Source organism: Lemur catta, chromosome 1, assembly GCF_020740605.2.
Source record: "Lemur catta isolate mLemCat1 chromosome 1, mLemCat1.pri, whole genome shotgun sequence".
In the NCBI taxonomy this organism is placed as follows: Eukaryota; Metazoa; Chordata; class Mammalia; order Primates; family Lemuridae; genus Lemur; species Lemur catta.
In genome coordinates this window covers 23,353,778-23,369,516 of record NC_059128.1, presented here as the reverse complement: position 1 = coordinate 23,369,516, position 15,739 = coordinate 23,353,778, and the positions used below count along the sequence as shown (strand labels likewise).

General features: G+C 44.0%; 1 protein-coding gene across 8 annotated transcripts in view; it reads right to left on the bottom strand.

Annotated features, from left to right (window-relative positions):
* The window catches only part of POMT2 (protein O-mannosyltransferase 2), a 53,712-nt gene that overhangs the window by 19,358 nt on the left and 18,615 nt on the right, over positions 1-15,739 (bottom strand). For 6 of the 8 annotated variants that reach the window (XM_045562782.1, XM_045562786.1, XM_045562790.1 and 3 more), the window contains 7 exons: positions 13,333-13,417; positions 8,729-8,833; positions 6,512-6,620; positions 4,349-4,457; positions 2,599-2,758; positions 1,166-1,272; positions 390-472 (listed from right to left, as the gene is read on the bottom strand). In XM_045562782.1, coding sequence (XP_045418738.1) covers positions 390-472; positions 1,166-1,272; positions 2,599-2,758; positions 4,349-4,457; positions 6,512-6,620; positions 8,729-8,833; positions 13,333-13,392 — 733 coding nt within the window. In that variant the 5' untranslated portion in view covers positions 13,393-13,417. Of the gene's footprint in view, positions 1-389; positions 473-1,165; positions 1,273-2,598; positions 2,759-4,348; positions 4,458-6,511; positions 6,621-8,728; positions 8,834-9,434; positions 9,570-13,332; positions 13,422-15,739 lie in introns of those variants that run through there. The other 2 variants (XM_045562799.1, XM_045562776.1) reach the window with 2 other exon arrangements.

Sequence of the window (15,739 nt, the reverse complement as noted above, 5' to 3'; positions counted from 1 at the left end):
ACTCTATCTCTGGAGGGTGAACACTTGCTCAGTTACTATCTGTGAATAAGCAAATGGATATGAGTCTCAGAACTCTGTGGTGGAAACTAACAACTAGCTCTGAAAGGTCTTGTTCTATAACCAGATTCTCTCTGACTCCCCTTCCCACAGAGCCAGCTTTGATGCCACAAAGGAGAAGTTATCCCTTAGGGTCAAAGAGCTTGCTGCTCAGGGTGGCTTCCTCCGCACTGCCCTGATGCACTTTCTTGAGTATTCTTACTAGATCAACTGGTCTTTCTCCCACTTTCCTACCTACCGGCTAAAATAATCTATCACTCATGTGTTTTCCAATTCAACTCCCAGGAAACCCCTCCGCCCTTCTGCCTTTGTAAGGGCCAAGAGACACTCACGTTCAGGGATGGAAGCATTGTGAAGGTTGTTCCCTGAAAGCCGAGACTGGAAGGCAGAACTGAAGAAACCATCGCCAGGACCGCTGTGGGGAAAGGGGTAGCAGAAGGGAGCCAAGTTAATGGAGTGTAAATGTGGCTTCCCAGGAGCCCTGGGAAGAGCTCCACCGTTAGTATGAAAGAAGTGGAATCAGAGTGGCATCATGGGACAGATGTGGGTGATGGAGTCAGAGAAACTGGGGTCCAAATCTCAACTCAGCCACTTACTCGTTGGGAGACCTTGGGCAAGATACTAACCTTGTTTAGCCTTAGTTCCTCATCTACAAAATGGAGATTTTAAAAAAAAAAACAAAGGAACTCATGAATAATTGTGATTGAATGAGATAATGTATACTAAATGCTGAACACAGTTCCTGACACTTCCCAGTTATTTAACATAGGAGCTGTGGTTTCTGGTGTTATAATTATTAGCATCCTCACTCCTACTGCACACCCTACTATTGCCCGTCCCTGCTAAGTGTAAGGAAATTTGTTTAGGGATGAGAGCTATTAGGTTTGGCTATTAGGAAACTCTCCTCTTCCTTCAGGTCAGGGTGCTGGCTTTTCTGAGCCCTCGGGATACCCAAAGGATAGAACACAGGGGGAAAGAAACAGGGAAAAGCCCCAGGGCCCCCCTCCTATCCTCCTAACCGCAGACCCAGGAAATCACAAGGCCCATCCCTGGGCTCAGGGGCAAGAGGAAGACCAGAAGGGAGATGCGGGAAAGGCTCTAGCTGTACCTTTTACTCAGCACCATGAAGTGAACGGCAAAAGTGGCCGTGTAGAGAGCCAGGGGCAGCACTATGAGGCACAGGATGCGAGCAGTCAGGTGTTTTCCCACTGTCACCTGCAAACAGAGGCCAGCGTGGGGTGGTGGGCATATGGGGCTTCATTAGTCCTTATGCCCTATATGTACATTATGGATGTATAAGTCACAATCATAAAACACGGCCAACAGGAGAGAAGAATATGTAGAAACCCTAAGCCTTTCCGTAACACCCACTACCCAAGCACTGCACGGGGATAAACATGGGCCAGCCCTCTGCTGCCTCTCCAGACCCTGCACCCAGGACCCCAGACTGTCACTGTGCCGCAGACAAGGCACTACCTGCATGGGCAGTGTCACTGCTCACCAGTTCCCTCCATGTTCCAGTCACTGACCTCCTTGCACGTGCACTCTCCCAACGCTTCCTGTGCTGTGCCAGCCCGACCTGTCGCATGGCTAATGCTCCTTAGCTTAACTTCAGGCCCTGGCTTCCTCCCAGAGATCTTCCTGGATCACCAAAGACTGGGCAAGTGCCCTCCTCTAAGCTCTCACAGCACTTGCTGGCTGGACTGTAGCTGCCTATTTACTTATTTCCCTCTCTCCCTTGACTCCAGGGGGCAGGAATCATGTTTTACTCATCTGTGTATTCCCAGCATCTCATGCTTAGTGAACGGTCTCTGTGTATTTTCTGAATGAATAAATAAACTTGTTGGAAGTTTGGCTCGGAGGTGACTGAGAAGCATCATGACAAAGCAATTGAGGCCTGGAGTCAGCCTACCTAAGGATGAACCCCAGAGCTACCTCTTACTACCTGGATGACCTTGGGAAAGTTATTGACCTTCCTAGGTCTTGATTTCCTCATTTGTAAAATCAGGGTAATAACTACCCATCTTGAAGGATTATTATAAGCGGTAAATGAAATAATGAAAGTAAAGCATTTCACATAGTACCTGGCACAGAATTAGCCCTTAAAAAATAATAACATTATAATAAACCCTAAAGGCCCTTACTGGCTTCCAAATATGGAGACCCTGGCCAGGAAACAAAAAATTGTGAGTTCAGAAAGTCATCTCATCCATTTTACCTAAGGTCTCATGCAGTCAGCGTCTGCCACACAGCTGGCATGTGCCCAGCTCAACAGAATCCCCTGGCTGTGCAGTTTGTAGAACATTTAAGACATTACAGAAACAAATGCCAAAAGAGAATTCCAAGCGTGTTAGTCCATCCCCTCCCTTTACACCTCTCCAGCCTCTCAGCCGGGCCCACTTCCTGATGTCCTGCTGTCTGCAGAGGGCAGCTGGGTCCTGCCCATCTAGGGCCCAGAACACAGCCACTGCTCCGCCACCCAGAGCAGAGGCAGGGAAAGGCCACTGGCTCCTGCTAAGCAACAAGCACTTGGGTTCTTACCAATGAAAGACTGAGGTCTCCAAGCAGGTGCCAAAGGTCTGAAATGGTGTTCAACCCCACTTGCAGGATGATAAAGAGGCCAACAAACTTGACCCCTAAAGCACCAGCAAGACTGATGCCAGTCAGGCTGAGCCAGAACCACCAGGGAGCAGAGAAGGGCCTGAAAACCAACAAGACACAAAGTTCAGTTTGGCAGCTGGAACCAAACGCGGAAGCAAGAGCAGCAGTGGGACAGGGCAGAGGTTCTCTGACTCAGAGAGGCTATGCTGTGCCTCTATCTGGGGGTTCCTAGCCTCAGGAGACCACAGCATGACTCCACGGAGGATGTGGTCTATGAAACCCCTCAAATGGCCGGCAGACCACAGTGTAAGGGTGAATAGGATATTTTTCTAGGGAGAGGGTCCATAGTGTTCCTAAGTATAGGGCCTGAGGCAAACTGAGGCTCATGCTTCACTAGTGACCAGTCAAGTAGGAGTAAAGGGAAAACCCAGAGACTCCCGCTGGATTCAGTCAGGCTTCTCCTTTGTGTCACCTCCATACCTGTCAAAGGCAGCATTTATTGAGTGCTTACTATGTACCAGGCACCATTTCAAATACTGTACACATATTAACTCTTCTAACCTTCACTACAGCCCCATGAGGTAGATCCTATAATTATCCTCTTTCTACACATGAGGAAATCGAGGTACAGAGAGGTGAGGTAATAGCTCGCAGGCAGTGGAGCACAGCTCTAACCCACACAGTCGGGTCCAAGGTTGGGCTCCTAACCATTTTGCTACACTTACAGCACCGAGCACACTGCACTGCAGTTTGCAGATTATCTGGCTGACTCCTCTGCCAGAGTGATTCCTTAACAGCTAAGACCTACGTACTTCTGTACCTCCAGCTCCTAGCACAGCACCTGGCACATAGTATGTATTCAAGAAATGGTAGATGGAAGTGGATGTGGTAGAAGCAGAAGATAACCCAGAGCCACAATGGGCTGCTAGCCACTGATCAGGCTTGATTAGCATGATGTAGCTTCATGAGTTTGGTCATGGGTAAAACCAAATTGACTTCTGGAAAAGCCTAGGAGGGGCCAACTCTTTTGGTTTGTCTAATAGAATGATTTATTCTACTGTCTCAGAGGCAGAAGGAAAAGACTATTCTGGAGGTAGACCAGACCCCCCAGATCAGTTTTAGAACTGACCAGGGCCTGGAAGGATCCTCTTGACTGGTATGGACCATTCAAGCCAAACTTGACATCCATCATTAGCTCAGGACTGGATGCAATCACCGAGGGCAGGGAAATAAATAGTTCCCAGGCAGCATCTACCCTGATGCCCTTCCTTCTAGTACAGAGAAGGTGAAGGGTAAACTTGTCCTGGGATCTCCTAACCAGCCTTGGTGCTGAGGGGCAGCTTTCAAGAGGTAGGTGGGAGAAAGCATTAGGGCCCCTCTGTAACATCCATAAGCCCCTACCCAATTGTATCCCACTGTAAACATAATAATAATACTCTTGACAAAGACAATTGACATTTTCTCAGTCTTATGTATAACCAATATAAAAGCATCTGTAGAAAACTTTTTAAAATCTATTTTTATGATCTAAAATTGACAATCTAAGTTAAAAAACAAACAAAAAGTATGCTGGCCTTAAACTCAGCTTCATGACAAGTCCTCTAGGCACCCGCCCTGGCCCTGGCCATTATAGAAATTCTGGAGATGCCACAACTTCTGACCCTCCCCGCCCAAAGATGGTATTTCTGACCTGTCGGCGCAGGAGTTGTACTTGACCATGCTCAGCATGGCAGCCATGATGAAGAACATCAGGATGGGGTCAAGGAGGATGTACTGGGACAGAGTGAGGCATCCTGTGTCTGAAAAACATGAGCTCGCTGGTGAAAAAGTGGAATCAAGAGCGAGATCCCCTGAAAACCAAACACCCCAGCAGTAAAAAACAGTCCCCCTTGCTGCTTAATTGCATGTAAGCACTTGTGCAGTCAGGACTAGATGGGCCACGGAGTCATCCCTGAGTTACCAGGAAGGTGGAAGGCCACAGCTTTGGGATACATCAAAGCCCAGTGACGAGAAGCAGCATCTCACACTGCCTCTAGGCCCTCAATCCAAGAAGGGATCATGTCATTCACTCAGAGCATCCCTGAGATGAGGTCTCTTCCTCATTTCCACCATTAAAAAGGAAGTTCTACCATCCTGCTTATGTAGCCACAAACTATCTGCACCTATGATAGATTCTTGTCATTTTATATGACATCTCTCTTGGGTTTTTTTTTCTCCATACAAGTGCTAGAGTGACTTTTTTAAACTTTTTTTTTTGAGACAGGGTCTCACTCTGTCACCCAGGCTAGAGTGCATGCAGTGGCACACTCACAGCTCACAGCAACCTCACACTCCTGGGCTCAAGGGTTCATACAGCCTCAGCCTCCCAGGTAGCTGGGACTACAGGCACGTGCCACCATGCCTGGCTAATTTTTTTTATTTTTTGTAGAGACAGGGTCTCACTATGCTGCTCAGGCTGAACTCGAACTCCTGGCCTCAAGCCATCCTCCTGCCTCAGCCTCCCAAAGTGCTCGGATTACAGGCATGAGCCACTGCACCTGGCTACTTTTTTTTTTTTTTTTTTTACTTAAATCTCATTACATCATGCTCCTGCTTAAATCTTCTGATTTCACTTCCCATTTCACTCAGACTAACAAATTCTCATGATGGCTACCAAAGCCTGCGTGGTCTCCCTACCTATCCAATCTCATCGCCCAACACCCTGTGCCTCATTCACTCTACCCTCACTATACTAGTCCTTTTGCTGTTCCTTGAATCCACAGAGCCTTGCACCAGGACTATGGTACACGCTGTTCCCTCGGCCTGAACACTCATCCCTCAGATCTCTGCATGGCTCGACCCTTTGTTTCACTCAGGTCTCCACTCAGAGCTACCTTCACAGGAAGCTCTCCTATGACCACCCTACCAACACAGTACTGATCTCCATTACTCTATCCCTTCCCGTGCTTTACTTTCTACCCTGCACTTACTGCTTCAGATGTCACATCACAGACTCAGTAATCTACTTGCTTATTTACTGTCTGTCCCACTGGAGGGGAATCACCATGACAGCAGAGTGTCTCATCAGTGTATTCTCTGAGGCCAAGAAAACTGGCCTGGTACAGGATAGGTGCTTGAGAAATAATTGTTGAATGAAAAATAAATAAATGACTGATGAATGAATAACTGAAGAGGGAAATTAAAGATACAAGGAAAAAGCCACCAGTCTTCCACAGAGAGAGCCTATAATCTCATAATATATTTGTCAAAACAAAGCAACATATCTGTCAAAGCAAACCTCCAAAACACCCACCTCAGCTGGTCTGGCTTCTTTAAATGTTAAGCTCCATGAGGTCAAAAATTCACTCCCACAAGAACAAGGATCAACATCTATGATTGACTCTCATTTATCCACAAAAAATATTCAAGTTCCCAATTTGCTATCCCCTGCCACCCAACTACTTCTAGGGCATTTGTCTTTGTATTAAGTTGAAATTAGTTTAGGGAATACAAAATCTTAATATTAACCTAAGAGAAGTAAAATTAGAATCATAAGCTTCCTTCAAACACATGCACACACAAATTTTTCTTATTATGCATTCCAAACTCAAATGTGAATAATTTAGAAATCTATTCCTTAGGATTATCCATGCCAACTCTCCCCTCCAAAATATAAAGCCCTGCTATATATAAGTATTTACATATGTAAGTACTACTAGTGAATAAAATGAGACTTGTAATCCATTTTACCCAATCCTAAAGTTAATTAAGAACTGGGCCCATAGATGGGATCTGTGAACATACCAATTGCCAGCTACACTGACAGCATGGCATCCCATTTCCCTAAAACCGTGGTAGGTATAAGACAACTTACCAAAGGTGAGGAGGGCGGCGGTGAGTAGTGCTGCCGGGAGGGACTTGGACAGATCCAGTACAGTGAGGTAGGCAAAGGGGATCAGCCAGGAACCGAGGAACGCACAGAACTACCGAAGGAACAGAGAATAACAAGCTAAGCTAAATATCAGGGACTTTCTTGACTTGGAACAAACTAGTGTTTAAGATGGAAGATCCTGATGAAGGCATGACTTTAGTGACCCAAAAATCACTTAGAGTATCTATAAATAAGAAAAGGGTGATGTAACAGTGAAGAGTCAAATCAAGCAATATATAATACATTCCCACTGAGCAACAACTTGTGCACCGACATGAAATCAGCAAAGTTCAGCCAGAAAGGTGTGGCAGGACTGCCCCAGTACTGCTAGCTGTGACCCTGAGAATGTCACGTCTCTGTGTCCCAGACTCCTCTTCTGTGTAATGTGAAAAATAAGAGTTCCTACCTCATAGTTTACTCTGAAGATTAAATACACTAAAGTGTTACTAACACACACAAAGTAACTGATAAACATCAGCTTCTATGACAAAATTATAGGTACAAGTCAAGAGAGACCTCTCTGAAGGTATCTTAACATTTCAGAGAATTGTTATTTCTAACATTATTTCTGTTATTTCTCCCCTGCATCTTTTCTTCAATCACACACCAGAAACCACTGTTTAATCTACAGGATGTATGTATTTTGATTTTGGAAAAAAGATTGCTTAACACCTCAGTACCTGGAGGGTTGTTTTGTTTTTTGTATTTTTTAAATCACTAGCTTTCTTTCACCCCCCTACCTTGCCCATCAAAGTAAATAGACAAGCCCAGAACAATGGAAAATTCTCACATTTGGGTCCTCACTTTTTGCCAACAGAAAACAATGTGCTCTAGTGATAAAGGCTGTTATGTTTGGCCTCCTTAGTTTCCATATCAAGTCCACAGTAAGTCAGTCCTATATCCAGTTATATATGTGGTATTCAAAAGTCATTAGGAAGACATTTAAGAATATGAACTTAAGGGTGGGGGACACTCCTTGTTTAATACGGCACGATATAGTCATACAAGTCATCCAATGATTAGCCCAAATAAGCACATAGCCATTTACTTAAAAACGCTGTGAGATCCTCAAGGAAAATGGATCTCACTTTCCTTCTGCAAAGGAAACTCACCGCAAAATGAGTTTGCAATGCAGACTTCTCCTAGTGTCCCAGGTTGAGGGTCAGTTTCTGCAGGTTTCATTCAGCTACGGGCACAGGGTTCCCAGAGAGCTGGGTGTTTAGGCTCTGCCATGCTCCATCTAAGCTGCTGCTGGGAAACAAGGCACACAGGGCCTAGAGCAGACCATGGCCTCCCTTTAAATAAGGCTGGGAAACTCCTTGTGTGTCTGAAACCTTCTTGGGGAAAGAATTAGGAACCTGGTGAGGGTATGAGGGGATACCAAAATTTCTTTCTTTTTTTTGAAACACGGTCTGGCTCTGTCACCAAGGCTGCAATGCAGTGGTGCGATCATAGCTCACTGCAACCTTGAACTACTGGGCTCAAGAGATCCTCCTGCCTCAGCCTCCCAAGTAGCTAGGACTACAGGCATACGCCACCACACCCAGCTAATGTATGCATGTGTGTGCGTGCGTGTGTGTGTGCGTGCGTGCGTGCGTGTGTGTGTGTGTGTGTGTGTGTGTGTATGTAGACAGCGGTGTCTCTCTATTTTGCCCAGGCTGGTCTCATGATCCTCCTGCCTTGGCCTCCCAAAGTGTTGGGATTATAGGTGTGAGCCAGCATGCCCACCCAAAATCTTAAGGAAGGGCTCGCAGAGATAGGCAAGATTCCAGGGGCTGTGACTGCGGGGAGGAAGAGTGTGTAGTGCACCAGTGCACCAAGGCAACGTCAGGCCTGCAGGAGACTCCAACTGCCTGGGTCCCAAGCTGCTTTCCAACCTGAGGTCTGACGCCGCACACAGGAAGAGGAACAGGTGACAGTGTGTGCTTGCTCTGATCTATGTCATCTCTCTATTACTCATGGCTTCCCTTTCCCTTCTTCCCCACATCGGTTCTGAATCCCTACACCACAGGGGATGGTCCGATCCTCCTCCTCTCTCCCCACCACCGCAAAGTCCCTTTATCTACACCTGTCACCACTCTAGGGCTTCCATCTGTAACATTTCTGATTGAGTGTGGCCCCAGGGTTCAGTCAAATCTATATTAAGTCAAGAAGCCTTACTCCTCTCATTCCCATGTAGCTGTGATGCTCATATTTGTCCCCAGGCTTCTGGAACAAAAAGGTACCATCATATCCACTCAGGTAGCCAGCAAGACCTATCAGCATCTGAGGAGAGAAGGAGAACAAACAGAAAGATGAGAGGCCTTTGGGAAAAGATTCCTCGGTCCCCTGAACTTCCTTCCAGCTGTACCCACAGACTTTGGCTTCCCTTGACAACTGCCAACAGAAAAAGCTGCCAATGTGACATTTTCTGCTGCAGCTGCTACAGAACAAAGAGGCTTTTGTTTACTGATCTCATTGCTCCAGACAAATCCTCTCTTGTGTTATGGCCAAGTTCTTGGGAACAGTGCAGACTAAACACTTGGGAGGAAAAAAATGCCCCATAATTTGAAGGGCAGAGTCAGTGAGGGGCTCTCTCATTCAGCCTTCTTTCATTTGTTATGAAACATGACAGCTATTAAGATCACGGGCAGAGGCTAATTCCAGAGACTGGCCTTTTGAAAGGAAAATGAGGTTCCAAGTCACAGGGAGGAGGGAGAAAAGTGACCAAATAGGTATACCCCAAGAATAGAGAGAAGGGAAGAAAGTGAGAGACAGGAATGTAAAGGCAGCTGCATTTTCCCAGAGGGGAAGAGAAAAAAATGCCAAAAGGCCAGAGACTGGTTTCTCCTGTCTCCAACATTCCAAAGGCAGGCAACCTTGGCACCTCCCAAACCAGAACAGATCAACTATAAACTGAGTCGTGAATCCTTCAGAACGTTTGAGAAGATCAGCCTCTTCATCTCTCTATTTCTTTGGTCATCCACATCGTAAAATCCTCTTTTCCATTCCATACAAGCAACTGGAAGAACAAAGTATAAAATTTGTCAGCAAATGCCAAGGATCTGTGACAGCCCCAGGCTGCTCCAGCCTGACCCCAGGGCTCTGTCAGGCTGTGTGGAGGGACAGAACACACTGGGTATGTGGGCAAAGCCCCTCCCAGCAACTCTGCTGGTGGGGGCTTGGATTTGGACCACTAACTAACTCACTTTTTTCTCTAAGTAGTTCTAAACAGAGCCACTCTCTATAGTTCCAAGTCAAGGTATAAAAGTCAAAGTTCAGCAATAAATGATGAAAAAGTCTTGCTTTAGAAACGGGGGTGGGTGGTAGGAGAGAATCCCAGGGTCCAGAGGTTAATTTAATATAAAGTAATATAAGGTACTGAAAAGACAGGGTCATCCCAATACCTAGATGAACTAAAACTGACAAGTGACAATCAAGTGGATCCCCCTTCCCACCTGGGAGCTCAGAGGACAAACCTGCCTGTGCTGACCATAAATTTCCAGGCTGCCTGGCTGGTCTGGAGTGAAGAAACACACAGATGGTTCGGATCTTGGTGTCTCACACAGCTCTCTGATCATGGACAGTACTTAATATCTATGAGCTATAGGTAATAAAATCTTCCTTGCAAGTGGTTGTGAGGATTAGAGGTGATGCTATAAGAAAAACATCTAACACTAAGCCAAGCACTTAACAGGCACTCAAAATTCAATTCCGTCTCAGTTACCTTAAGAGTAAAGTACCCCTGAGCTAATTTCCTAACTAAATAATTCATTCAAATCAATAGAAAAAGATGAACTAGAAAGACAGAAAATTCATAGAAAACAAAATACAATTAGTTAATAAACATGAAAAAATGTTCGACTTATAAAGACATGCAAATGAAAAGAGTAATACACCATTTTTTACTCTCCAGTTGAGAGTTTTTAAAGTATAATCATACCAGTGCTGGCAATGATGTGGAGAAGCAGCTTCATACACTGTTTGTGTGAGTACCTATTATTACAGTATTTTTGCAGGAAAACTTAGCAATATCTAACATAATTTTAAATGTGCATATTCTTTGATTCTTTAGTTTGGTTGCTGGGAATCCTTCAGACGTTCAACTATGCAAAGATGCATGTATGAGGATGTTCACTGCAGTATCTTTTATAATGGCTAAGGACTGGAAATAGCGTACATGCCACCAGTTGAAGAGGGATTAAATACTTCATGGCACATCTGTATGTACAATGGAATGATATACAGCCATTGAAAAGAATGAAGTACATCTTTATGTGCTGATGTGGAAAGAAGTTAAGATATATCATGTTTATAGCAGCACAATGCACAATTGCAAAGATGTGGAAACAACCCAAGTGCCCGTCAATACGTGAGTGGATTAATAAAATGTGGTATATGTATAACATGGAGTACTACTCAGCTATAAGAAATAATGGGGATATAGAATCTCTTATGTTCTCCTGGATAGAGTTGGAACCCATTCTACTAAGTGAGGTATTCCAAGAATGGAAAAATAAGCACCACATGTACTCACCATCAAATTGGTTTCACTGATCATCACCTAAGAGCACATTTAGGAATAACATTAATTGGGTGTCGGGCAGATGTAGGGGGGAGGGGATAGGTGTATACATAGATAATGAGTGCGATGCGCACTGTCTAGGGGATGGACACATCTGAAGCTCTGACTCGGGGGGATAGGGGGACAAGGGCAATATACATAACCTAAACTTTTGCACCCCCACAATATGCTGAAATAAGAATAAAAAAAAAAAGAAAAAACAAAGATATATCATGCTTAAAATACAAGTTGCTGAACAATTGTAGTCTGATCCCATAAAAAGGATTATGTGTGTATATATAATTTGTTCATATGTACATGTATAAAAATACACACACTTATATTTGTACAAAAATTCCTGAGAGGATATATAAGAAACTGTTAACAAAGCTGACTATAGTTACCTCTGAAGAATAGAAGTGTGGTGGAGGAGGCTTTTTGATCTTTGACTTCCTTCAGTACTGATCAAAATTTTGACTATGTGCAAGCATTTTTATTTTTTTTAAAGTTCCTATTTGACTGGAGACCCAGGTGCACAGGGCTGGGGGCAGGGCTGAGGGCCAGTATGAGGTGGCAGGTATCGGCCTCAGTAGTGTAGGAGAAAACTTTCTGCTTGCCACTTTGAGGGGCTTTTTGATTCTTTGACTGGCTTGGCCTCAGAACCTACAGAAGCCACTTTGCTCTCTCACAGGTTTCCAACTTGCTCATCACTCTCTTTGAGCCAGATAGAACACAGAACCATCAGCAGATAAATTAGGGGTACAGATGGACCACACTCCCTGGGGGTGCCTTAGAAAGAAGCCTCCCTTTTCTCCCTTCAGATGTGAGGAAGGGAAGGCTTAAGCAAATTAAACGTATCAGCCCATCTCTTCCACATGTCCACAGTGTGCTGAGCACCAGGAAACTAAAAAAAAGGCCAGTCAGTCCCCAGCTAAAAGACTGGGGCTGGATCTCCTAGGAAAAATCTCTTCTATCAGACAGCCCAGTGCAAACATTCAACATAGTCTGTTGCTTAATTCTACAGTAGTAACACATGTGGTCTGAGACAAGGCAAGATCATGAGGCAGTGTGGTGGTAAGACAGCAGGCTCTAAGCCAGTCTAAACCTTTGATTCTGCCACTTACTAGCTTTGTTTCCCCATGGCAAAACTACTTATCTTGTCCCAATTTCCCCATCTGTAAAATGGGGATACAACAATACCTACTTTATAAGGTTTTCCTGAGGCTTACATGACATAATACTTCTAAAATCACTAGAATAGACTAAGTATTTAATTGGTCTTCTTTTTATTGTTATGTTATAAAGGAGGCAAGAAGGAGCATAATATTAGACTGGTGCAAAAGTAATTGCAGTTTTAGCATTGTTGAAATTTGCCATTTGATATTGGAGTACATTCTTAAATAAATGTGATTATGTTATACATCATTTTAATGCACATTTTTTGCTTTATGTTTTTTTGCTAATGACTCATTACAGTTTATTTTTTATTTATTTTTGAGACAGAGACTCACTCTGTTGCCCGGGTTAGAGTGCCGTGGCGTCAGTCTAGCTCACAGCAACCTCCAACTCCTGGGCTCAAGCAATCCTACTGCCTCAACCTCCCAAGTAGCTGGGACTACAGGCATGCGCCACCATGCCCAGCTGATTTTTTCTATATATTTTTAGGTGTTTGGCTAATTTCTTTCTATTTTAGTAGAGACGGGGTCTCGCTCTTGCTCAGGCTGGTCTCGAACTCCTGAGCTCAAACGATCCACCCGCCTCGGCCTCCCAGAGTGCTAGGATTACAGGCGTGAGCCACCCTGCCCGGCCAAAATTTACTTTCTATCTCTATGGATTTGGCCATTGCAAACATTTCATATAAATGTAATCATACAATATATAACATTTTGTATCTGGCTTCTTTCATTTAGCATAATGTTTTCAAGGTCCATCCATGCGATGGTATGTATCAGAACTTCATTTCTTTGTAAGGCTGAAATCATATTCCATTGTAAGGAGAGACCACATTTTGTTTATCCATCCATTAGCTGATGGATCCTCTCTCCATTTCTGAGCCCAGATACCCTTAAAACACCAATGATTTTGTATAAAAGTAGCTGATCTGGAATGTCAGGGAGTTCTTTCTACAAGTCCAAGAATTAAATCCAAAACAGAAGCTTGTCTGCAGCCCTCAGGAACCCTCCTCCCAGATTAGAGAGCTGCTGTTTACCATACTGCTTACCTTTCCCAGAGGTGGGTGCACATCAAAGAAGAAGGTGCGGTTGATATAGTAACTTCCCATTTTTCCAAAGTGAGTTTCATCCCAACTGAAGGAAAACCAAAAGAGAAACAAGAATTTTTAAATTATCATAAACATCAAATTGCCTTAATAAAGAATTGTTAAAATTAAAGTTAAAATCAGAGGCCATGTGTTAGCAATTAATGAAAAAGTTTGAATTTTTAAAAAAACTTTTGACACAAGTGATTTGAGAAAGCAAGACATCAAGCTGCCATTAGCCTTTATAATTTAGATAGATGAGAAAGATTAGCAAATATTTACCACCTAGTTACCATAAATTTAGTGTTAAATATTCACATACTTATTCTGTATCTTGAATTTCTATTTATTTTAAAAGAACAAAGAGTTTTCCTGTAATAGGGAAAGGTTTGTAGTATGTCTTCTCCCAAGTCTGTTAACTTCTGAGACTGTGTTTGCTATTAGAAGGTACAGTCTCACATGGTTGGGCTACTGATGAGAGAGCGACTATAAACCATGATTGCCACGGGAACCTGATTTTGCTCATCAACCTTGTGAAAAGTAAACTGCTGACTATGATCTGACTGATCTTACTATAATGAGTTAACCAGAATAGAATATAAAAAACTAAGAATAAAATATAAAAACTAAGTTCAGAGCATACCTAAAACCTATCCCATTGCATAAGTTATTTTGCAATTAATAAGTGATTCTAGTACATCAGCTTTCAAACACAATGCAAAGTCCTGTTCTTCTATACAACCACATAAACCTCTTTATACCCTACATGAGAGCTTTAAGAAGGCAGCCAAACCACCTGGCAGAGCCTGGCCATTTCTGTTTGTTATGTTTTCCCTGCAGCTCAAAAAAAGGGTTACTTTCTAGTTACCATCAATCCCCAGGTCATAAACAGTCATTACCGACCTACCATATAACAGGCAAAACATGCTTTTTCAAAAAATGTATTTTTTTTAACTCAGTGGATCCAATGGATGAGCAAAAGAATAAAGCTACTTCTGTATCTGCTAAGCACACTGCTTGACAGGAGGTGATGTCAAAGAGAGAAATAACTTCAGAGCAGTGTGACAAAATAGATTTATGGAAAGAAGAGAGATCCAGTCCCAGCTCCACCACTTACTAAAGGCATAATCTGACAAAATCGCTCACTCTCTCCAGACCTCTTTTCTCAACTACACGATGAAGACAATAACATATCTGCCATGCCCACCTCCCAGGGAGGTATTAGGGCTCAACTCAGATAACTCCTGAAAGAACTCTGTAGACTATAAAGTACCATGCATGCTGGGCACTATTTAAGCTGCTCCAACATTTGTTGTTAGTTTTGAAGTAACATGCTAACAAAGGAGCATGACATTTTTTACTTCAAAAGTTTCCCAAGTAAAACCAGCAGTAATACTCCTATTTCCCCTTAGCTTTTATTGCTTGTTTGTGTTGGGAGAGATAGTCCTCCATGGCTCTCTTGAACTCCTACAGGCCTTGTAGGGTATGCCAGGAATGCAAGGTCCTGACCGATCCTTACCCAGGCCATTTCTCAGGGTTATGTTTGCAGCAAACAACCTTGAGGGAAGAGGTAGTGTCTCCCTCTGGGACAGAGAGCAGTCTTGCTTACTACCTGCTAATTAAACAGTGACTTGCCCAAGCTCAATAGTGCTCAGCTGCGATGCACCCCACTGATATGCAAGCACTCAGGCAGACCCGCAGCACTGCATGGGACTTTGGGGGCAAGAAACACTGATGCCAACATGCTGATGCTCGTCCTGCTTGCTGTGCCATGAGAAATAAAGTCCTTTGTCTCTGACCCAGGACCTCATCTTCCGCTGGCATCCATAAGACAGTAACAGGCTAACTTAATCTCAGCTTGCAAGTGGCTAAAATAAAATCCCAGACCCTGACAGTTTGGGGGACAAGCATAGGATGATGAGAGACATAGCTTTACCAAATGAGGGCCCACATGGGCAGGCAATGGGGGTAGTAAGAGTCCCCCACTGTCCCACCTATTAAAGAGGCCGAATGAGAGAGGTAGCATTGAAACCAGCCGTCTAAATGCTGCGTTGGTTATTGCTCCCTGTCCTCTGGGCAAATGAGGAGGAGATGTGAGCATGACAACTGGGCAGCAAGGCCAGCAGCCCCAGCCAAAAGGCAATATGCATGTGGCTGCTGAATCAAGAAGTCTCCAGAGCTTCAATAAATGGTGCGGCAATAAGGACCCTGCTATTCAATACAGAACTTTGAGTAAAATGAAAACATTGGAAGATCCCTGGGTGAGCCGTGTGCTCAAGCCAAAAGTATATGTGCCCTGCTTACTGGCTCAGAGCCACTGTCTCCTTCACGCCCCTTGATCTCACAACCTCAGCTGCTTTAAAGAATAAGA